This window comes from Thunnus albacares, chromosome 17 (genome assembly GCF_914725855.1).
Source record: "Thunnus albacares chromosome 17, fThuAlb1.1, whole genome shotgun sequence".
Classification (NCBI taxonomy): domain Eukaryota; kingdom Metazoa; phylum Chordata; class Actinopteri; order Scombriformes; family Scombridae; genus Thunnus; species Thunnus albacares.
Window position 1 is genome coordinate 18,641,641 of NC_058122.1, and position 24,192 is coordinate 18,665,832.

General features: G+C 38.2%; 2 protein-coding genes across 2 annotated transcripts in view; both read right to left on the minus strand.

The window, feature by feature from the left end:
* The window catches only part of LOC122966648 (myosin heavy chain, fast skeletal muscle-like), a 254,697-nt gene that overhangs the window by 141,164 nt on the left and 89,341 nt on the right, over nucleotides 1–24,192 (minus strand). The gene's annotated exons all lie outside the window — the stretch shown is intronic.
* On the minus strand, nucleotides 1,185–12,147 carry LOC122966658 (myosin heavy chain, fast skeletal muscle-like). Its single transcript, XM_044330928.1, has 39 exons — nucleotides 11,929–12,147; nucleotides 11,534–11,677; nucleotides 11,287–11,443; nucleotides 11,149–11,176; nucleotides 10,957–11,068; nucleotides 10,777–10,869; nucleotides 10,633–10,696; nucleotides 10,427–10,525; nucleotides 10,233–10,336; nucleotides 10,003–10,141; nucleotides 9,790–9,908; nucleotides 9,528–9,677; nucleotides 9,278–9,448; nucleotides 8,889–9,195; nucleotides 8,626–8,705; nucleotides 8,451–8,538; nucleotides 8,244–8,361; nucleotides 8,014–8,137; nucleotides 7,779–7,915; nucleotides 7,412–7,667; nucleotides 6,906–7,148; nucleotides 6,616–6,792; nucleotides 6,351–6,496; nucleotides 6,143–6,233; nucleotides 5,651–6,040; nucleotides 5,366–5,492; nucleotides 5,161–5,279; nucleotides 4,210–4,406; nucleotides 3,901–4,084; nucleotides 3,647–3,812; nucleotides 3,344–3,468; nucleotides 2,912–3,220; nucleotides 2,628–2,831; nucleotides 2,393–2,518; nucleotides 2,135–2,305; nucleotides 1,904–2,008; nucleotides 1,714–1,809; nucleotides 1,458–1,589; nucleotides 1,185–1,311 (listed from the first exon to the last, which is right to left on the minus strand). Exons 1-39 carry the CDS (start codon nucleotides 12,130–12,132, stop codon nucleotides 1,294–1,296), a joined length of 5,820 nt encoding a protein of 1,939 aa, XP_044186863.1. The 5' UTR covers nucleotides 12,133–12,147; the 3' UTR covers nucleotides 1,185–1,293.

Sequence of the window (24,192 nt, forward strand, 5' to 3'; positions counted from 1 at the left end):
ATGTGGTGTAGCAGCGTCAATAGCCTTATTCAGTGGGGTGAGTTTCAAGGACACGCATGGCAGCGTCCTGGTCTTTGTTAGCGTCTTCAAGGTCCATGCTCGTAGGGGCGACTCAGGACTTGTGAAAAGGGTGGTGTGAGTGTCAGTTGGGGTACACCTGATCCATGATGACTTAGGGAATGAGGTGTGCAGGGTGTCTGTTGTATGGGTTTTGATCTCTGCCATGGTCCACCCAGTTTTATGTTCATGTTGACTGGGCTGGGTTGGGCCCCCTACTGCTCTGCTGAAGTAGCTCGGATTATAAAGTGGTAGGAGGGCTGCAGCAACTAACCTATAGCCACTTGAGCTCATTGAGGCTGTCTGATGACATGTGGCGGCAGGGCGAACATTCATCAAGCTCCACATACTGTACCCATAAAGTCGAGTAGAGGGCAGAGATAGAAAGGAGGTTATGACATTGTAACCATAGTTCCATAAGCACAGGCGGAGCCCTCTACCTATGGACACTGCCATTCCTACGCCGTTCACTGAAGTGGTTTCTGGATGAGAGCAGCAGCGGAGTGCTGCTTTTATACTGTGCGAGACACATGTAATCAATATGTGCGTCCTGATTGGCTACATACATGCAAATTTCAGTGGGTGACTGCGGAGGAAAGTATTACCCATAGAGTCCAGTAGAGGGCTCCGCCTGTGCTCATAGATCTAGGGTTACAATATTGTAACCTTCGTTATATAGAATGGTGAACATATTTTTGTTAATGGTATGGTAAAAAGTGTAGTGAAGTTCATTGTCCATCGGTTTGGATAATTGCCATGGTAATAGGAATTAATTGTGGCTCTGAAGGTTATATTTTGCCAATGATGATGTATTTATGTTTAAGTTATGCTTTATGCCTCTGTAAATTGTGAAGGTGTTTTAAGCTCGGAGCTGATACTGCCATCACTCTTCCAAAAATTGATGCTAAGCAGAAGACAGTTTCATTTTACCGGACATTACCATGTGGGTATTAATCAAGACTATTCCTAGTGAAGGAAAATGTTAATGTTGAGCTTAAAGACCTCCCCATCCAGCCACCTAGATAAGTAGTGTACTGCCACAACTTAAACTGATGCAGCTACTGTGTTGAACACTGTATGCTCACTTAAAGAGAAACCAGAGAGTAAATAATACAGAGTTAACATTATTAAATTATGAGGAAAAAAAGTTTATTGAGTGAATACATTGTAAGAAGATAATTCAACAGCTAGTTCATATTTTATGAACTCTGTTGAAAGGCGCCAAAAGGATGTCTCTTATTCAGCAGAATCAGACTAGAAAGAAAACAAGAAAAAAGATTCACTATGTATTCTTACAATAAAAAATAAATTAAAAATGGTATAAAAATATTTAGCTCATAAATGAACATAAATTAAGATGCCCACATAATAATATATTTAAAATATTATCATTTGGTTACCTTTCCATGATCACGGCTCTTGGCTCTCAGCTTGTTGACCTGGGACTCAGCGATGTCAGCGCGCTCCTGAGCTTCCTCCAGCTCATGCTGGACCTTCCTGAACCTAGACAAGTGAGTGTTGGCCTGCTCCTCCTGTTAAGGGTTGGGAGTTGAAGTATGTTGTATTTTTTAATATTACATCATATTAGTATGCTTTCTTTCTGTTATTGATTTGTGCTACAGTCCTATATGAAAAATTACAAAAAAATTGACTCACAGCCTCCTCAGCCTGTCTCTTGTAAGCCTTCACTTTGAGCTGCAGCTTATCAACCAGATCCTGAAGTCTATGCACATTCTTCTTGTCCTCCTCAGTCTATACAAAAAAAGGAGTGTTATGGATGGAGTACAGAAAGAAAATTATGAAATTAGAAAATATCTGAATAGTTTTTAGTTAAATGAGAAATTACCTGGTAAGTCAACTCCTTCACTCTCCGCTCATATTTGCGGACTCCCTTAACAGCATCAGCTCCACGTCTCTGCTCAGCATCAACTTCGGTTTCCAGTTCACGGACCTGTAATGTGATGTTATACAGTTTGTGAAAACCTTGTTAAGAGATTTTAGTAGTGAGAAAGATTTAATTTGTTCCATACATTGAAAGTGTGATTAACATCCTAAAGCGAATATATTATGAGCATACCCTTGACTCCAGTTTCTGGAGCTGCTTCTTGCCACCCTTCATGGCGAGGTTCTCAGCCTCATCCAGACGGTGCTGCAGGTCCTTGACTGTGACCTCCAGGTTCTTCTTCATCCTCTCCAGGTGAGCACTGGTGTCCTGCTCCTTCTTCAGCTCCTCAGCCATCATGGCAGCCTGAAATGATATGCATCAAGCATGAACAAGTATTCAGTGAGCTGAATTTGAATTTTATAAAAAGAAGACTCATAAACATAAACTCACATCAGTGATAGCCTTTTTGGCTTTCTCCTCAGCATTTCTTGCTTCCTGAACAGTGTCGTCCACTTCACTCTGAACCTGCACAAGGTCAGCCTCCAGCTTCTTCTTGGTATTCAGAAGACTGGTGTTCTGGATATAAAAAAAGTCACATTTAATTTGATATTTGTTATGTATAACAAAGCTTATATGTATACTTATTCTGTATAAAGTATTTTCTTGTGAATTATTGAACATATACCTGAGAGTGAAGCAATCCAACACGCTCACTAGCATCAACCAACTCCTGCTCAGCCACTTTGCGTCCTCTCTCTGTCTGCTCAAGAGCAGCTCTCAGCTCCTCGATCTCCGCCACCATCAGGCCATTTCTGCGATCCACCATGGCAGCCTGCTCCTTCATGTCATCCTGTCCTCTGACAGCATCATCAAGGTGCAGTTGGGCATCCTGACAACATGTGGAGGAAAAAAGAGTTAACTTTCTTTGCTCTTCAACATTTATTTATGCATTGATTAGACAAAGCTCACCTTGAGCTGTCCCTGGACATTCCTCAGTTGTTTCTGGGACTCAGCAGCCTGCCTGTTGGCATGGCTCAGCTGAATCTCCATCTCATTCAGGTCTCCCTCCATTTTCTTCTTGACTCTCAGGGCATCATTCCTGCTCCTGACCTCAGAATCGAGAGTGCTCTGCATGGAGTCAATCACCCTCTGGCTGTTCCTCTTGATCTGCTCCATCTCCTCATCCTTTTCTGCAAGTTTCCTGTCAACCTCACCTTTGATCTGGTTAAGCTCAAGCTGAACACGGAGAATCTTGGCTTCCTCATGCTCCAGTGTGCCCTAAAGGAAAAAGTTGAACATGTACCTAAAGGTTATCAGTCTTTCTTAGAAAAATTAAAGTGGAAATCAAATGAATACTTGCGATTACATAAATGCTTTTGTATTTGTAATTTAGATTTTTACCTCTGCTTCCTCCAGTGCTGACTGAATTTCAATCTTCTCAGTCTCCACAGTCTTCTTGGCTTTCTCCAGCTCATGGATGCTCTTTCCGGTCTCACCAATCTGTTCAGTCAGGTCTGAGATCTCCTCTGTAGAACACCAAACGGCAAAATCCAGTTTAGAGAAACATAGACTTTGCTGTATACATTATATCGAGAAAATTAGGTTATAACACCACAAAACCTCATGGCCCACACCTAGAGAAGTCAAGGAAGAATGCTTACAATCAATATAATAGTTACATTAAATATTGTGGGATTAACATACGCTGCAGGTTCTTGTTCTCTCTCTTCATGGTCTCCAGCTGATCCAGAGCCTCCTCGTAAGAGTTCTTCATCTTGAACAGTTCAGTGCTGAGAGAGCGAGCCTCCTTCTGGGCTCCTTCCAGCTCTGCCTGGCCCTCCTCATATTTCTGTTTCCATTCTGCAAGGACCTAGAATGATAAAGATGAATAACAATGATTAATTACTAAGAAATATTTGTGTTTCACTCGTATCAGTGTGGTTTTGATTTCCTGTTACCTTATCAAAGTTCCTCTGCTTCTTGTCAAGGTTGGCAGCCAGAGCATTAGCTCTCTCTACATCAATCATGAGGTCTTCCACCTCACCCTGTAGCCTCTGCTTGGTCTTCTCCAAAGAGGCACACTTTGAGTTCACAGCCTCAATGGACTCCTCAGCATCCTGCAGACGCTGGGCAAGCTTTTTCCTGTAGTGAAGAAGTATTTGTTTACATTCAATTGCATATTGATAGCAAAATATGTGGAATGTTATCTGGAAAAGCAAGCAATTGAATTGAAAACCAATTTAAATTGTAAAAAGGTAGTGACTTACTTGGCCTCCTCCAGCTCCTCAGTGCGCTGGATAGCATCAGTCTCATATTTGGTTCTCCACTGAGCCACTTCGCTGTTAGCCTTGGACATTCCACGCTGCAGCTCAGCTTTAGCCTCTTGCTCCTCCTCAAACTGCTCTCTGAGCAGATCACAGTCATGGCGGGCTGACTGAACAGCATGGGCCAGGGCATTCTTGGCCTGATGAACATGGCAAGAGGCATTTTAATTGATCTATTATGTATACAAATATGATCTAAATCATATGTTTAAATACATAAGTTGTCATGGTGAAACATGTTGATTGAGTAATTTAGTTTTGCATAATTTACTTTTACATCTATCAGATTTGCTATTTAGTGTAGTATGAAGGACTTAGCACCCAGGAATTCAGGTGGAAGGTGCTTGGTGAGGAAGGAGAAACAGGTGTGTTAGTGGGAGGTGCTTAAGTCATAAAAGACAAGACTGAGGAGTAGCAGCAACACTCCATGAATAGGATTAGATCCAATTCCCACAAATCCCCTGGTCAGTTAAATGGTAATATGGTGATAACATTCCTAAACAGGCAACCCAACATTCACAGCCACTAAGCCACTAAGGTGTAACACTGCATTAAGAGAAATAGGTCCTATTCCCACAAATCCCCTGGTCAGTTAAATGGTAATACGACCAACACAACCCAGCCACTTCAGACAGTGACTGGCCAGATATGGTGGTAGGAAATGAAGCATAAGTTTGAATTTCTCTCTCAAGCTCTTTTTTCTGCTTTCTAACATGATCGGATGACATGTTGCAAGACCTTTTTTTCTTTTTTTTATGCTTAACAGCTAGGAGATCTGGTGGGTTAGTAGTAGGTGAAGAGTAACAGGTGATTGACTACATTTACTGACTCATTTCATCCCTTGTTAAAAGCTAATAATAGAACATAGTATAGTAACATGTAAACTTGTTATACCTTCACTTCTTCCTCAATGTGTCTCTTCAACTCCTCAATTTGCTGAGTGTAAGCCTGCTTGCCTCTGGTCAGCTGGGAAACAAGAGCGTCTTTCTCCTCAATCTGGCGGGAATACTCACCTGAATGATAAATTGTAAATGTGTTATTTATCAAAATGATCATTACCTTTATTTTTTTTTACTATTTTTTATCACAAGTGACTCACCATTCTCTGTCTGCAGTCTTGCCCTCTGTGCACTTAGGTCATTCAGCTGGCGCACATTCTCATCATTTTTGGCCTTCAGCTCACTCAGCTGGTCCTCAAGAGTTCTGCACATTTTTTCCAAGTTGCCCTATCGAAAACACATTATTTATTTAAACATATTTACATGAACAAAGAAAATGCTGAGCATTTATCTAAGTTGAAAGCGACTGCCATATTTATCCATTATAGGTCATATTTCTAAGCATAATGAAAGACAAATATTTCAGTTATAAAAAAAACACTCACTTTAGATTTAGCAACAGCCTCCATGTTGCTGGAGAGGTCATCAATCTCCATCTTGTACTCACTCTTCTCCTTCTCAAGCTTCTGTTTGACACGCTGGAGGTTGTCAATCTGCTCTCCCAGCTCTGCAACACTGTCGGCTTGCTTCTTGCGGAGAGCTGCTGCGGTAGCTTCATGCTGCAGGGTTGACTCTTCAAGGTCACGGCGCAGCTTCTGGAACTCAGCCTCACGCTTCTTGTTCATCTCAATCTGAGCGGCTGTTGCTCCACCAGCTTCCTCAAGCCTCTCACTGATCTCCTCAAGTTCCCTGGAGAGGTCAGCCCTCTGCTTCTCCACCTTAGCCCGAGCAGCCCGCTCAGCCTCGATTTCTTCTTCCAGCTCCTCAATACGAGCCTAAGTTTGATGATAGTAATATCAAGAAGGCTTGTCAACTGGAACATACTGTAACAAGATGTTTTTCAGTCACTGAGTATAATATTCATGTCAAATACTAACCTGAAGTTCCTTGATCTTCTTCTGAAGCTGAGCACCAAGAGACTGTTCATCCTCAATCTTGCTGAGCAGCTGGCTGGTCTCAAACTCCTTCCTGGAAGAGGAAAAAAACCAGTTATTGCTGTTATAGTTTTAGTTTTGACTCAGGATCACAGTGTTACATTACGGCAACAGTTCAATGTAAGGGTTAAAGATGAAAAAGAAAACTTGCTTCTTGATTTTCTCCTCAGATTGCTGCTTGTCATTCTCCAGATCCATTATGGATTCCTGGGCCAGTTTCAGATCTCCCTCAAGCTTCCTCTTGGCTCTCTCAAGGTCCATACGGAGCTTCTTCTCTTGCTCCAGTGATCCCTCAAGCTTTTGAGAAAATATTGTAATGTTGACATAAATAATGTTTTAAATTTTTATCATGGAATGTCAATTCTAACACACAAGCTAACAATACAAACATGTTATGAAAAGCAGTGTTTTCTCACATCGTCCACTTGCTGTTCCAGCTTTGTCTTGGCCTTGGTCAGAGTGTTGACTTTGTCTTCCTCTGCCTGGAGATCGTCCAGTGTTTGCTGGTGAGCCTCTTGGAGGGCTTTCTTCTCCTTGGTTAACTTGGCAATAGACTCATCTTGAGATGCCATCTCCTCTGTCAGGTTTTTCACCTAAAAGTGTCAGGCAAGGTGCATTATTTTCATCACTTTATATATATGTTTGAAAGCTAAATTCATTTATTTTCTCATTTTTCATAGATTGGTAGGTTTAAACTTATTCCAACCTTGTTTTCAGTTGCATGTTTCTCCTTCTCCACTTTAGCCAAGGTGAGCTCCAAGTCATCAATATCTTTCTTCAGCTCAGAGCATTCATCCTCCAGCTTCCTCTTCTTGCCAGTCAGCTCAGCATTGATTTCCTCTTCATCTTCCAGTCTCTCAGTTGTCTCTTTGAGTTTGGCCTCGAGTTGGATCTTGCTCTTAATCAGACCTTCACACCTTTCCTCAGCATCTGAGAGGTTCTCAACTTCCTACAGTTTATTATGAACATAGAGTAAGTTAATAAGTTAACTATTCTCTGAATGTACATAAATATTTTCAGGATTAATACAAAAAAATAAATATTTTTTTTATTTTTAATATATTCATTCACATTTGTCAATCTACATGTTTGGTCAGGCACATAGAAGATAAGATGACCAGAAGAGTATGTGGCGTCTTCAAATTTCACCTAGATAACTGAAAATGTTCGTGATAGTATTCAATTAGTGTAGTGCGGATGTATGCTACTTACAGAAGCCACTTGCAGTTGCAGGTCATTCTTTTCCTGCAGCAGGGAAACCATCTTCTCCTCCAGCTCCTTCTTTTTGGCCAGGGCAGCAGCCAGGTCTGTTGTCATCTTCTCATAGTTCTCCTTCATCTTCATCAACTCCTTCTCAGTCTCAGCACTCTTCAGAAGAGGCTTGATCTTGAAGTACAGATTCATCCATGGCCAGTTTTTGACATTCATGAATGAACGGACATTGTACTGAATAGTGAAGATAGCATCTCTGGAAAATGAACATAAATAAAGTGTCATTTTTACTGCAACGTGACTTAACAAAACTGCTTTATTTATTTCATTGGACAGAACAGTTCAGTGTACTGTATGACAATCCTACCTCCTCTCCATCATCTTAACAAACTCTGTCCTCATGAGGAATCCTCTGCAGAGAGCCTGAGTCATGGTCACCAGATTAGCCAGTTTCTCATCTCTCATCTCCTCCAGTGTACCCAGCAGACCAGCTTTGAAGAACACCTGTGTGGTTGTTTGAAGGAACTCAGTCATCAGCAAAAATTGATACAAAAGGACATATGTTCATGGCATATGTATTGAAATTGTTCATAGAAATTAACCTTAGTGTGCCCAAACTTGTACTGAGTGTGATCCACATCAATGGAGCCTAGCAGCTTCTCTGCAGCTTTCTTGTTGTCGATGAACTGTCCCTCAGGGATGACGCTGGCATTCAATACTTTGTATCTACAAGAGAAAATTATGTTGTTACTTAAAATGACCCCACATCTTGGCTGGCTGTTTAAACTCAGCTGAAATCAACATGACTTGCTTATATTAAAAATTGCATCACCTCTGCTTGAAGTCACCGTAGAGGATTCTGCTGGGGAAGCCCTTTCTGCAGATTCTGATGCCTTCCAGCACACCGTTACACCTCAGCTGATGGATGACCAAGAAGTTCTCCATAAGACCTGAAAGTTGCAAATTCATATTGTTTCAAATATTTCTTTTAATCTCTATGTCACATTTATTGTGCAAAGCTGGGCTATGTGCTTCTAACCTGGGGTCTTTGATTCATTAGGAATCAGGCAACGGACAAAATGAGGGTGAGTGCTCCTCAAGTTGGTCATCAGCTTGCCCAAGTTCTCCTGTGGATCAACAACACAAGATAAATGGTCAACAATATTCCAAGATGAGGTTTTTAATTGGTATCCAAATTATGAAACAATTCATACCCTGAAAAGAGCAGACACAGTCTGGAAGGAACCACCCTTCTTCTTTCCAGCCTTTTTGCCACCGCCACCACCAGCAGCCTCTGTTTTCACAAACATTAAATTTAATTAATGGCACAGAATAAATAACTTTGTAGAATCTCTCTTAAGTTTTCTTCTCTGTGGAAATGGTATTTTTTAATTAAGTCAAGTGAATATATTACCACAGTACTCATCAGCTTTATACTATGCCTGAACCAAGTAACACACAGTTTCTAATTTCTTACCATCACCTCCACCGTGTTTTGCATACAGGAAGGCCAGAAGTTTGTTTGAGGCTTTCTGATAGAGCTGGACAACTGAGTCATTCAGGGGGTCCTTGTTCTTGTCCAACCAGCCAGTGATATTGTAGTCCACTGTACCAGCATAGTGAACCAGGGAGAAGTGAGCCTCAGGCTTGCCCTTTGCAGGTTTTGGCTTCTCAAAGGCCTTGGTCTTTCCAAGATGCTGATCATGCAGCTTGTTCTTGAAAGTTGTGTCAGAGGCCTTGGGGAACATGCACTCCTCTTCAAGGATGGAGAAGATGCCCATTGGCTGAGGAAAAAAAAAATCACACAATGGAAGCAAACATTTGCACATGAATCAAGAAGTCACTTTGACCTGATTGAGTACTTACCTTCTCAATAAGCTCAATGCAGGCAGCCAAGTCCATACCGAAGTCAATGAACTCCCAGACAATGCCCTCTTTCTTGTACTCCTCTTGCTCCAGGACAAACATGTGGTGGTTGAAGAACTGTTGCAGTTTCTCATTGGTGAAGTTGATGCAGAGTTGCTCCAAACTGTTGAACTGTAATTATAGTAATATAATCAGTCATAGAAAAACATTGTTGATGTGATACAACTCAAATGTTCTTCAAATCACTCACATCAAAGATCTCAAATCCAGCGATATCCAACACTCCAATGAAGAACTGTCTTGGCTGCTTTGTGTCCAGCATCTCATTGATACGGATGACCATCCACAAGAACATTTTCTCATAGATAGACTTACACAGAGCCATGACAGAATTGTGGACCTAGAAAAAAACATTTTAGAATGAGATTTTGTCAGAATAATATTTTCATGTCAAAATGCAAATATTGCCCTTTTATACATTATTTTCAGACAATACATTTTCTTTATCTTACCTGTGGGACAGTCTGACCTTTGGTCACCATCTCATTTCCGACCTTGACTCTAGGGTAACACAGAGCTTTGAGCATATCAGCTGAGTTCAGGCCCAGGAGGTAGGCGATTTTATCAGCCACTGATGGAAAAACAAACATTTAGCTTTATCTGTGAACTGGTACATGTTTTGAAATATACATACTAACTGTACAAGATATCATTATCAGAATTACCCTCAGTGCCTTCAGGTTCAGCCTGCTCCTCACGCTGCTTTTGCTTGAATTGCATGTTGCCATGATGCATCACAGCACCAGTCAGCTTGTAGATGCCCATCTTCTCCTCAGCATTGAAGCCCAAGATGTCAATAGCAGTCTACATTGTACATGAAGCATAGTTATTGGTATTTGAACCATTTTCCCCAGTTGTCTTAAGCAATATCTATTTAACTGAAATGTTTTCTTACATCTGTTGCAATGAACTCCTCCACATCATTAATGCTTTTGACAGTGATTTCACCCTGACTGACCATTGGGTAGTCATAGGGGTTGGTGGTGATCAGAAGACCCTCTAGAGGAGCACAGTAACGATACCTATTAGTGTTTAGTGTTGTCTTTGGTATTATTTCAATGTCATTTTCAAATTTGCATAGTAACATACCCAGGAGCTCAGGCTTGTGGCCAGTCATCAGCTGATAGAAGATGTGGTAGCTCCTCTCAGCAGACAACTGGAAGGTTACACGGGACTTCTCCAGCAGATCTAAGAAAAACAACAACAACAAAAAAAACATCAGCTTTATTATCACTTTATCAAAGACCAGATTATAGCCCAGATGAGTCTTGAGTCATACCATGGTTGAAACTTACATGTTTCAATATCAGCTGATGCCAGCTTTCCAGAAGAGCCAAAGTGGATTCTGATGAATTTACCCTAGAGAGCCAGACCATTGAAAACATCAGTTTTTGTAATTTAGCAACAAAATATCTGGAGATGTTCCCTGGATTACTTACAAAACGAGAGGAGTTGTCATTCCTCACAGTCTTGGCATTACCATAGGACTCCAGCAGAGGGTTGGCTGCAACAATTTGGTCCTCAAGGGAGCCCTGCAAGAGAGGATTTGAGTTACACAAGCTAAACATTCAAATTAACTATCCTCTGACGAACAGTTTTATCTTAAACAACCAATTTACCTGCATCTTGCCAGGTGTTGGCTCAGACTTCTTGGCTCCAATAGCTGCAATTGTTGCAAAGTATTGGATGACACGCTTGGTGTTGACAGTCTTTCCTGCACCGGATTCTCCACTGGGGTATAAGAGACACATGTCAAGAATCTGCTTTACCGTCATTATATGATTTAGCATTACAGTTTCTGTTATACTTACGTAATCAGGATAGACTGGTTCTCACGATCTGAAATGCAAACAAACATTTCACATGAATTCCAGTTTAGTAATTCCTTCAATAAACTCATGTTCAAGTTTAATTCCTACACAATTTAACACTGCTAACTTTGACCTTACCTGTGTGCATGAACTGATAGGCATTATCAGAGATGGAGAAGATGTGAGGTGGTGCCTCAATCCTCTTCTTGCCTCTGTATCCTCCCACAACTACAGAATCATATACTGGAAGCCACTTGTAGGGGTTCACAACAACGCAAAACAGCCCAGAGTAGGTCTGTAATAACACAAATAGAAAATAAACATAGTGTTAACATTGAGATATGCAGATATAAATGCACATCACATTAGTAAAGTGGAAACTCACGTAGATCATCCAGGATGCAAAACGCTCTTTGAGGTTATACAACACACAGGGCTCGTTGAGGTGGGTCATCATGGCCATGTCCTCAATTTTATCAAACTTTGGAGGGTTCCTGGGAAAGATTTCATCTTCTTTCACAGTGAGTGTCTGGAGAGATATAGTAAAAATACAGTAAAAATGTTTTTACTAAGATTTTTTTTCTTCAAATTTAGAGTTAATTAGATGGATGTCCTTGTTAACAACTGTGTCAGTGTGAATTTAAAACCACTAAATGTTTTCCTAAGATATAGTTTTAATAAATGTTAATGGAAATAATGGCATCCTCCTACATAGAAAGGGTCTTCAATGGAAATAGATGGGAAAATGTTGTTAAAAAAGTAAAATAATGAATTGCCTACCTTACCACAGTCTGTTTCAACTGTGGCTTTGCCACCCTCTCTCTTCACAAGTTTACCCTTGAGATACATCTCCTCCTTATCAGTCACAAAGAAGGCAGTTTTGGCATCAAAAGGAGCAGTTTGTGCTTCAATCCTCTCCTTCTCTGGCTTCCGGAGGTAGATGGCCGCCGGGCCATAGCACTCCATCTCCGCGTCTGTGCTCATGTTGGCACCTTAGTGGAGACTGAAAAAAATAGAGTTAAAATATCAGCATGATGTCGTAATGGTGTTGTATCCATCTGATGTTGGAGATTTTGACATTTTTTACCTCAGCTGGTTCCAAAAAATGATGAGTGGCACAGTATCTGGTGGAGTCAAGATGCTATAAAAAAGATGATTAAACGTGAGTACAATAACTTTTTTCAGTTTGGTTTTCTCATTTTAAATCTTCCTGGCAGAATGTCAGTTTGAGAGCAGTCGAGCGTGAAGGTGGTAAAACTTATTCAGATTTAACTGATAAGTGCCAGCTGTATTCAGTTGAATCATGAAAGTTCAATTCTCTCCCATCCCCTCAACTGCCCTCCACAATCAGAGAAATAGTACTGCTCTTAATGATCACTTAGTATACAGTATGTGTTGAGACAGGATGTGTACTGGATATCAACACAAATGAATTAATTGTGCGATTTCTGGGAAAAAAAAGAAAGAAACTACTTAAATGTTTTAAGAGTATTTGAAGTCAATTGTTTTGGAATAATATCTGCTCAAGACTACTTTGATATGACATGAAATTTCACCTGAATATCATCTAACACAAAGATAACTCTGACAAAGAATCATTGACAATATGCATTAGCAACACATTAACTTTACCCACTGATCAATAGGAATTCAAACTAAGATCACAGTCGATACACTCACCTGTGTTGGGTGCCTACCAGTTCATGCAGAAGTCCAGGGCTGCCTCTTTTATAGAGGGTGGGAGTGCTTGGTCAGCTGTAGTCTCTCACCCAGTTTGGTCATGGCCTCATCCTGCTGCTTATTTTGTGGCAGTGATGTTTATGCAGCTTTTAAGCATTTTAATTTGTAACTAGAATTTGAAAACTACATAATGCAGCGTGATGTTGTACCAATTAATTTGATTTCACAAATGTGAATGTGACACGCAATATGGGTGTTAAAATACTGAATAAAATGTAAAATGTGAATAAAAATGTGACCATTGTTTATTGGGAAAATTGAATATGTACAGTATTTACATTGCTAATAAACTTTATATAAATTATACTGAAGGCAAATAATTTTAATTTATTTTCAACATACTTGCTTTCATCAGAAATGTTGACTAAAACATTAAAAGAAAAAAAAGAGAAATTGTAAAGAAGAAGAAAAGACTGTCAGACATGAACACACTCAAATAAGACGTGAGTAAACCAAATAGGACCCAAGGGTCTGCTTAAGTAAGCATGAATATAAAATTATTTAGAGTGAAAGAAGGAGCTCATTAATTTCTCACCTAGATTAACTCAGTGAGTTACAAACTTGCTATTATAAATGTTGTAGTGTATATATGGTTTGTGTACAATTCCAATAAATGTAGCTCTTGATTTAAAGGTCATGAAAGTTGAAACATGTAGTTAACATCAAAAATCTTTTTTTTAATTCATGGACAGCTTTGGGGGTTGGTTTTGGAAACTCATCCAAATTCCATTGGTATTCAGTTGCAAGACACTTGCATGTTCGAGATCTTTGAAACTTCACCCCCAAATGACACTAATAAAAGACAGCTTTCAACACACTTAATTAAATGCTTATATTCACCTTTAATAGAAACTATATACTAAGTCTGGGGGAAAATTATGTATAAAGCTTAATAATACTGACCATGATAATGCTATATTCACCAAGACTTTCATTGTGCTCATAAAAACTTCTGTGTTCCTGTGTGTGCCAGTAATACAGAAAGAATAATCTAAAAATATACCATAATATATAGCTGTATTTGTGCACTATTTGATCTTATAAATCTTATAAATGTAAACTTGCCAATTTGAAAATTGAAATACTTTATTAATTGAGGTTACGTTACATTAATATTTTTAAAGGGCCATGGAGTTAAGTTTTGTGAATGTGCCAAAATGTTTGTTGTCTACAGTTACTGGATTCTGGCACATCTTGTACTCCTGTAATAAAATTAAAGATGAAGTACCATCAATAAAAGTTCAATCATCTTTTATGTATCTCCCTAAATGGACATGAAAACAGTTGCCAACTCATTTCAGGTATTGCCCAAAATAAGTTTCACATGCCAAATGAACATCAGCCAGATGCTACATTTGATACTAAAGGAGTTATTAAAGAAGCATGATACAAGTGTCCTGGCAGATCTTGAAGGCTTATGCTCATTATGGCATGTTTGAATTAAATTTGGCTCACCAAAGAAAATATAATATATAATATATAAAAATATAGCAACATTTAACCCATATCATGAAGTGAGTTAAGAGTTGTAACTTCCTTCTTAACTGATTTGACTAATTTCAAAGTGGCTCTTGGGACATATACTGATTCATTTCAGCAAATAGTGGGAGAACTTAAAATGACTAACATATAAGTGTTTTCTATCACTTTTCATAGTTTCTTTGCTGCTGATTCTGACTCTATTCGCCCAAATCATCCCTTCAGAATGTATATTTTCATATTGCTAAGAATGGATATATGTGGTGCTTTAAGTGCATGTAGAGAGATTACACCTGCTTACCAGTGCAACTTTGCTTTTGCCTCTTGTTAGATATCACCTCACACAGGCTGTGAACAATGAACCATGATTAGATAATAGGATTTACTTGCAGAAATAAGTGGCCCATGAGTTGTACCTTTTGTTCTAATGATGTATGAGATTTGGGATTCTGCTATGAAAAAGAAATCCACTTTGGTGTATTGGTGTTGTTATTTTGTTTTGTTTTTTTCTTTTTGCTGCTCATGTGACATTGATGTGTTTATCTTGTCACCATATATTCCCTTTAGGAGGATACTCAAGCAACGCAAAAGTGATGTAAAATCCAGGCAATTTTCACCAAAAAGTCCTCAGGGCTAGTAGATGAAGGGTTGCCAAATGTATGAATAGAGATGACTCCAGTATTCCAAGTCAAGCTTTGATTTCTTCTAGGGGACTTAATGCAAAGACATGGAATAACTTGGCAACCTATTTTTCGCCTGTGACATCCCAATTAGAATGTTGCATGAATGCAGGGAAGGCCTGAGCCTAAGAAGAATTTGATTTGATCATTTTATTAATATGAAAAATAAATGTTCTTCATTCCAATTAGAAAATGTTTTCTCATATTTTTTTTTTTTATCACAATCTTGATTAATCTGGATTATGAAAGTCAAAAAATGCATATTTTCATAAGATGTTTGGAACTCAAAATATATGAATAATGTAACAAGGTGCATACAGTATGATGGAAGAAAAATGTAATACAAAATTGTATGCAATAATCTACCAACAATGGAAGAAAATTAATCAATAATTAATCTCTGCATGTGTGTCTGAACTCTGCCAATCTGATAGCTCCATGTCATTTCAGCTATACTGGAGGATGAGTGAGGAGGCTCAGGCAAAGTTTATTTCAGTTCTTGTGTGAGCATTTCTTCATCACTCTATACATTCACATTACAAAACTGCAGCAGCATTAACAGCCCAACCACCCTTCCCAGCACCTTATACAGCCATCCCTTATATACTTGACAGGTAGTTGACACAGGTAATTCGCACTAATTGTGTGGACATATCCACTAGGGGTGTGCCCGAATACAAATACGTTGTTTGGCAAAGCACAAATAGTGGGTTTTTTATAAACATTTATTTCATACAAATATTTTAAAAATTATTTGTTTTCGGGAAGAAAAAAAAACATGTCAAATACCATCACACAGGTCAGTTACATTGCTGTTTCAGTCTCTCTCCTGTGCTCCACTGTTAGGCCTATCAGCAGGTCTCAAAGAGGGGAGTCACATCCACCTGCTGCATGATGCACATTACCTTATTTGGACATCACTCCTGGAGTTGGGGGGGGGGGTTCCTCAGAGATAAAGCTGAGCTACTGACACAAACGAAGTGCTTACAAGGGACTCTCCACAACCTGTTCCCCTTCTCCTTTCCACAAAGTTAGGATGTAAAAAATAGGCAATAAATGAAAAGTGCAAAGCAAGAATCTCCTTTGAAGTTCTTCTCTACATGTTACACACTGTGCTGGAATTATAAATAAGCAGATGTCTGTCTGTATGATGGCAATGCAATTGGCTTAGCTCAGTAGTCAGTGCAGTCATCTATGAACTGGGAGACTCGACTTTGAGACCCTGTGAGGGGACTTCCTTTATAAGATAGTTTATTCATAAATACTTATTTTAACACTTTAATATACTAAAATTAAAAGCGTGATAAAAACAAAAACTGGATTTTTACACCTATTTCCACTTTTATTCAAATACAAATACATATTACAAATACAAATACATATATATATTTGCTGCCTCAACAAACATAAATACAAATACAAATACTGGGCTCTCTGCACATCCCTACTATCCACAATTAGGCCAAATATACTGTATATATTCACAATTTGTACAAAACTGTACTTATTATCGACCTGAACCACAGATGACCTGATCATGGAGCTGAATGATCATAACAGTGTGTCTCAAGGACTGCAGCAATACCAGTGTCTGCTTCACCCTTTCATTTTTACTCAGCTGTCTTAGCTTCACACCATCTTTTCTTGACACTTTCTCAAACCTAAATGTCTGTTAAAGGGAGCTAAGCTTTCAAAAGCAATACCGATTTAACAAAAGCTAGATTCATTCTAAACTTAACTCTATAAAAACCTCTCAAGGTTTTTGTTCTTGCACCATAATACAAGTCTCAAGTTTACACTTGTATGCTCAGTACACCCCCTCTCATGTCCATCTCCATCTTGCTAGTTGGCCAACAGATCTGGGAAGTACTGAGCTTACAAACAATTTTGAGATTCTGGTACTTCTGGTGTTTCAATTTTGTGCAGCTTTATATGTTTACTTTACATCAGTTCAGACTAAGGCTTTTTAGCTCGACTGGAAGTAGTGAATGTTTTTTTGTTTTTGTGAAATTTTAAATGTTACAACACACTAACCATTTAGATGGGCAGTGGATTTGAGTGGCTTGAGAAGTCTCTGTGGATAATTTTATACTTTACTGTGCCACAAAAACTTGGAATCACTGGTATCCAATCTATACATTCAAACTGACCACAGCTACTGTCTCTTGTGAGGGAACAAAACACATTACAGCTACCTCTCAATCCCACTGGGAGTGAGTTTACTCAAAAGATATATTTGGTGATATTTGGTGGAGTATGCCTTTAAGTAAAATCTTGAATGCAAGACAAAATGTATTTTTACAGTATACTGCTTAGTTAATTTAAGCATCCGAATACTTCCTCCGTCACTGTTGGCAAGGAGTTCTGTTCAGTCATATAGTATCTCACATTGAATAACTTGATTCTACATAGTCAAAGGGTGACCAGTGAATGATTCTGATACTGTACTACAAGACCTTATAACATGGCTAACAGCTCTACTTAGTTGCATCACTGTCTAGGAGTAACTGTTTCAAACAAAAAAAAAGGATAGTAATGACAATTATCATCTTTATTGAAATGTTAAAAAGCCCTCAACCAAATGTTCATATTTTATAAACTTTGTTAAAAGGCCTAAAGTTGATGATGACTCTTACTCAGCAGAATCAGCCAAAGTGAATGTTGGCTGCTCCTCTTGTGAATGGTGAAGGGAGTAATATTCAATTACAAGACAAAAGCTGAAAATTCCAACAACCAGTTACTCAGACAGTTCTGTAGGGGCTGTTGGAATCAGAGCATCATCATAGGTCTGCATTTACAAAATGAGCAATCTACCATTATTTCCTTAATTCCTCTACATGTTGAGAACTGAGGAAAATTGCCACTCAGCAAAGCTAGACAGAATGAAAAAGCGTTTACAAAAGCTACAAAAGCTATTGCACATGCCCATTACATTTTTGATACACCGTCCTATAGTTGTGAGCCTCTCCCATCACACAACACAAAGCAAAATGAGGCATCAAACCTTGAAAAGAAAGTGAATGAGCTAACTAAACAAGTTGGAAAGTTTAGCCAAAAATCACAGAACCCCACTCATGATAGTAAGCCTCCCCCAGTGCCGAAACCAAAACAAGATGAAACCTTTAAGACTAGCTAGCCCATCAAAAAGAGAGTGAGAGTATCTAAATGAAAGACTGCCTTGTGATTAGCAACAATAGCAAGAAGAGTCCTCTCAGGGTCCCTTGAATGCCAAGGTTGTGGTTCTGCTTTAAGTTCGGAGAAGTAACTCATATTACAGCTAATTTTTCAAACAAAAAAACACACTACACACTAGTTAGCAGTAAAAATGTAGAGCAGGGCCATCTCCATGTCTATCCTCGTGGTGGCACTTTAATGGAGACTGTAAAAATGAGAGTGTCAAATATATGGGTGGAGGGACATAGAGCCAGACTGGGACAGAACCATGACCATGAGATATATTATTAACACAAAGCTGTATTACAATACAAATATCTACCTATATTACATAGGTAATAAACACAGTATAAACCCATCTAACTATTTATAGATATTGGATTTAATTGAATAGACAGTCTAATGATGTACACCAAAATACACCAAGTACAGTGTCAAATTAATTCTACTTAAAATATGTAAAATGTTTTTACATTACACTTATTAGATATTATTTATATTACATTTACATCCATGTTGTCCATATGTAACTTAAATCCTTCATTCTGATACAACTTACCTTATAACTTTTAACTCAGTCTTCAAAATATAATAATAATATAATTATACACCAGGTTGAAAATTACTGCCAGTAACAGATGACAATATTATTAGGTTGACATAATTTGGATCTTGATTGTGCTCATAAATACTGAGTAAACCAGTTATGTCCACAGTGTACCCAGGAGTAAATTGCAAAAGTGCACTGCGTTGTTTGTGGGTTTTCTATTCCAATAAATTTAGAGGTTGAAATCATTTCAAATTGACACAGTTTATGATACGCATGATAGCCACTTGTGTCCTGTTCGTCTTGACATCACAGCCAGTAATCAGTGTCAAACTTGGAGAAGCACTGAAATGTCACTGGTGTATAGTTGCAGCAGGACATAAATCTCAGATATCTGAAATAAAACTCAGACGGATGGTCTTTCCATGAATGCTGAACAGATATTATATGTCTCCTGAGAATAGACTTTAAAAAGGATTGCCAACTCAGATAATTTAACACCAGAAATAAGTTCCTCACAAACGTCATTGATGTTTTGCTGTGAGGAATAAAAAAGATGCAGTTTTTAAGTGAAAGGGGTTGATATTTTGACAGTTCAAGTTCAAATGATGCCTTAAAGAAAAAGTTTGGGATCATCTCCAGAATCAACTTTTATTGCCAAGTTTTGCACAGATGTAACTTATTATTTGCCATCTTATAAGCAGATCACGAGGTATTACCACGGTCAAAGATAAGTTCAGCTAAGGGAGGGAGCAGTGATTCACATTTGGCATAGAGAGATGGATATATTTTTAGACACATTTAGATATACTGTTAACACTATATCTCAAGTTAAAAGATATTTATCTTGTATCTCTTGTTTCTCAAATGTATTTTAAATTAATAATATAATGTCAGTAAAGGTATGGTAAGACCATTGTCAGGGATTAATCAATTTATTACCTGATCTCAATGTATTATCACATCTAGACTATTTTGGTTGAATTAGGGATAAAAAGGAAAGCTGACACGACAGAGGTTTCAGTATGATTGAAACAAACTATTATGTGTAACGCGTTGTCCGACCACATCTGAAGGCAAAAATGTTGATAATTCTTCTTGAAGGCAGGGTGAAAAAGCCTAAAAGCAAGTTCATTAAATTCATAATAAACAAAGATGGTGATGTTGTTTTCTGTGAAAAATGAAAAGAGAAGTTATGAGAGATTTATGTGCAACTGCATATAAGAAAATAGAAACAGACACCGCATCTGTGAACACCTTTTTGGGGACTATCCCTTCATACAGCCGGTCGACTTTTACCTCATCTATTGATGAGATAAGAAAAGATGAGGTAGTACAGGCCATTAAACATTTAAATGTTGGGAAAAGCCCTGGTGATTAATCTAATATAGATAATTATAGACATCTTATTATTATAAATACTGACAATAAATATTTGCTAAGATAATTATGAATGGACTTAATAATATATTAGAGGAAATTATAGATAGAGAACAAACATGTGCAATTACAGGACAGGTAATGTGGGACAAACTTAGTATTTTAAGAGAAATCTTACACAAACCTGAAGCAACAAAGGGTTTTTATATTATTCGTTTTGATTAAAAAAAAAAACAGCATTTGACTACATTTCCAGAGATTATCTCTGGGCTGTGATGAAAGCATACGGCTTTCCCGGTGGCTTTATACACTTGGTAAGATGTCTGTATTTTAAATGAAGTGATCGTGTAAATAACAATGGGTTTTTAACTTTTTAGTCTTTTGAAATGGAGAGAGGTATGAAGCAGGGCTGTCCATTGAGCACAGCTCTTTATGTTTTAGCCATCAGCCCTCTAATTGAACAATGAACAATGACAGTCGTTTTGCTGGAACGTGTAGACCATGCACACAAAGTCACAGCTATTGAGCTATTGCTTACGCTGATGATATTACCATCATTATAAAAAACAGTCAAAGATGAAAATGCTTCTGGAGCAAAACTAAATCACAACAAAACAGAAGGAGTTTGGATCAGCGCAGAGAATGACAGACAAGCATTAATATTGAAGTTAAACAAGAAATTAAAATCAAAAGGACAGAACTCCCCATGCACAGCCTGTATATTCAGGTGCTGGTCGGTCGCAGGAACATATAAGATGAAAATCAAAATTAACCACCGCACACTGTAATGACTTTACTGTGACTTTATTGAGAGTGAACAAAGCGTTTCGCCTGTAGCTTCTTCAGGTTTGCTCAGTACAACTGCTGAGTACTCACAGGTGTGATAAATACATCTGAGTCACATGACTAATCATCACAGTCTTAAGTGAACATTTGATTAACCAGTTCTTAAGAAGGGAGGCATTTTGGATTTATGAATTGTATACTATTGAACCTTATGGACTCAATGAAATACAGGATTTGAGTTCTTTTCTGTGATATGAGAATGTTAACCATATGATACACAGTATTTGAGCTCTTTTCTGTGATGTGAGAATGCTAACTTTATGAAACACAGGATTTGAGCTCTTTTCTGTGATATGAGAATGTTAACTTTATGAAACACAGGATTTGAGTTTTTGTCTGAGATACGTAAATATTAACTTGTATTTCTCTCCACAGGCAATTTGGACTGTTAGGGAGAGATGAGCCACTAGGTCCCCTGGCGTTCACCCTTCCCATTTAGTTATGTAGAGGGACAGCTGTAGAACCTGTAGTCCATTCTGCTAAGAGAATTTAACTCATCCTAATCGGTCAGTTGTTTTTTGGGAGGTAATGAAGTTTAATTATGTAAGATGGTGTAATTCTTGTAACTTTGTGTCACATTTATTACGTCATGTTTTTTGTAATATGTATATTTTCATTGTCATGCCCTTTGTAATGTTCACTTTGCGAAAATGAAGACTGTGATGATTAGTCATGTGACTCAGATGTATTTATCACACCTGTGAGTTCTCAGCAGATGTACTGAGCAAACTTGAAGAAGTACAGTAAAGTCATTACAGTGTGTGGTGGTTAATTTTGATTTTCATCAAGAAATTAAAATACTTGGTCTGAACATTTTAACAGTGAATGTAGTGAAAGAAACTGGGAGAAAAAATGTGTGAAATTAAAGAAGTGGTACAGAAATGAGAAAACAAAGATACTAATTATGAAACAAGAGTAAATATTGTAGAAACCTTCATCCTATCCAAGCTCCTTTTTCCAGTGACTATTTTTCCTCCACCCAACAAAATAATCCAACCAAAAGAAAAACAATGTGCCAACCTAATCTGCAGAACAATCAGGGAAGTCACCAAGAGAGAATTAAAGTATAAAAGCAAAGAATATGGTTTGGGTGCTGTAGAGCTTGGTAACAGATTAAAAATTGCCTTTATAAAAAACATATCTACTGCCATCACCAGAAATGCTCTCTCTTAAGAAAAGAAGAGGCAGGACAAGACATGGCCCTTATTATAAATTATTATAAAGCGATATTATTACACAAAATTTATATTTCTCTGGTTTACCCAGCAAAATGATTTATAATAAAAAAGTGATTTTAAATATGGGGGATTAATTAATTATAAAAATTTGACTTGAAAGCACAAATGTGATAAAAAATCTAAAAAACAATAAGAATCTGTGGGAAGACTTCCTGTTAGAGCTGTTGTGTCTTGGAGTTATTATGTCACATCAAGAATGATTTACTGCAATGATGAAGAGACACAGCAGTATCTTTTAATGGACTGTTAATTCAAAGTGCTTGGTGTACATTTTGATGTATGTTATAAATCTCTCATGTATTGTATTATGGAAGATAAACTGCCATCCAAACATACAGAACTGATGAAGATAATTACATGCATTGTATGTTTAAAACTGTGGAAAACAAGATGTTCCATGATAATGAAACAGACTGTAATCAACAGCGACACCATAATTAAACAGATACTTGCTGACCTCCGGAAGAGGAGAAGTCTGGACAAATCTCAGTACCTCCCCTGGAACATACTGGACTTATGAATTGACAGCACTTTATACACGATCACTGAACTCTATGCACTTTATAAATGTTTGCACTTTGGCACTGGCTGCACTTTATTGCTTGATGTACTGTATTTGTAATTTTGTAATATGAAGTTCAATAAAGATCTTTTCAGAAATGCAAAACTCCACAGGAGGGTGTTAATGCACCTGAAACTGTTTGGTAATGGCCAAGAGTTTAGCTAGCTAGGTAATAACCATCACTTGACTAACACAAACAGATGGATGACTCACATAGATATCCTATATAGAGACAAAAGTTTTGCTTGTCTTCATGATCTTGCTCTCCCGTCACTTTCTCATCAATACAGATCAAAACTGCATGACAATACAATTTGAAATCATCCCTTTCATTATGCTTTTCATGACAGCTTTACAATGTTTTAATTTTGAAAGTTTAATATTGTGTGTTAGGCGGCAAACATAGATTTTGCAAAGCATTCAAATATCACAGGGAGAGGGACAGCTCAGAACTCCTATGGAGCTCAGCTATCAGTGATGACACACAAACAATTTATGAGACTTTCTGAGACAGCTTTCCTGTCATGGTGTTGTTTGTTTTGGTGTTTGTTTTTGTGTTTGGGGTTGTTCTGTGTTTCCTTTCCCCCCCTCCCTCTTTCTGTTTCTCTCCCTGGCAGTGTGTGTGCAGCTGAGGGTGTGGCTGGCTGAGCGGGGCCTTCACTATGAGGTACACCTGGTGCTCATCAGTAATCACTCCTGCCATAAAAGCCTGGTCAAGACACCACTCCTGTGCCAGATTATCCCGTTGCAGTTGGTAACTATGAGTCCCTGATGATTCCCTTGTTCTCCAGAGCTTCTTGTGACTTACTCAAGCTTCTTTGAGTTTTCATCTCTTGTTATTTAGAGTATGGACTGACCTGAGTTTCTTTCCTGTGTATAGTTTTCTAGTGTGCCTTGCCTGCAGTCTCCAGTACTGCTGTTTTTCTGGTGCTCAGCCTCGGTGGATCTGCTGGTCAATTTGCCACCTCACCTGCAACGCCAGCCAGCCCTCAGCCACCACTTCCAGCCTCTTGCCTTTTTTCATTGAGACATTATTCTTTCAATAAACACCCCAAGATCTATCCTTGCCTCTGTCTCTGCATTTTGGGATCCAAACTCCAAAACTTAAAACATAACATTTCCAGGATGTAAAACTGTATAAATAAGAATGCATATTTAATAAGAAATGTTTACACCGTTTAGGACCCCTTAAATTGACAACATAGTTTTTATTGTACAAAATTGTTATATGTCCATGTTTGCCTTTTTGTTGTTAACATTGTAGATCATGTGTAGCAAATCATGACCACTGGACACACTGAACCCATTAAAATGCATCACAAATACTGTCATTGTGATGACTCTCTCTTAACTCAAAATTTGTAATTTGGAGACACACCATAAATAATATATACATTT

What these genes read in the sequence shown, in the direction of transcription:
- LOC122966658 (XM_044330928.1), bottom strand. Translation starts at nt 12,132, where the DNA reads ATGAGCACAGACGCGGAGATGGAGTGCTATGGCCCGGCGGCCATCTAC. An exon ending in AACCAGTCTATCCTGATTAC is followed by an intron (nt 11,069 to 11,148) that starts GTAAGTATAACA and finishes CTTATACCCCAG; the next exon opens with TGGAGAATCCGGTGCAGGAA. An exon ending in AAGGTCAGACTGTCCCACAG is followed by an intron (nt 9,678 to 9,789) that starts GTAAGATAAAGA and finishes GTTTTTTTCTAG; the next exon opens with GTCCACAATTCTGTCATGGC.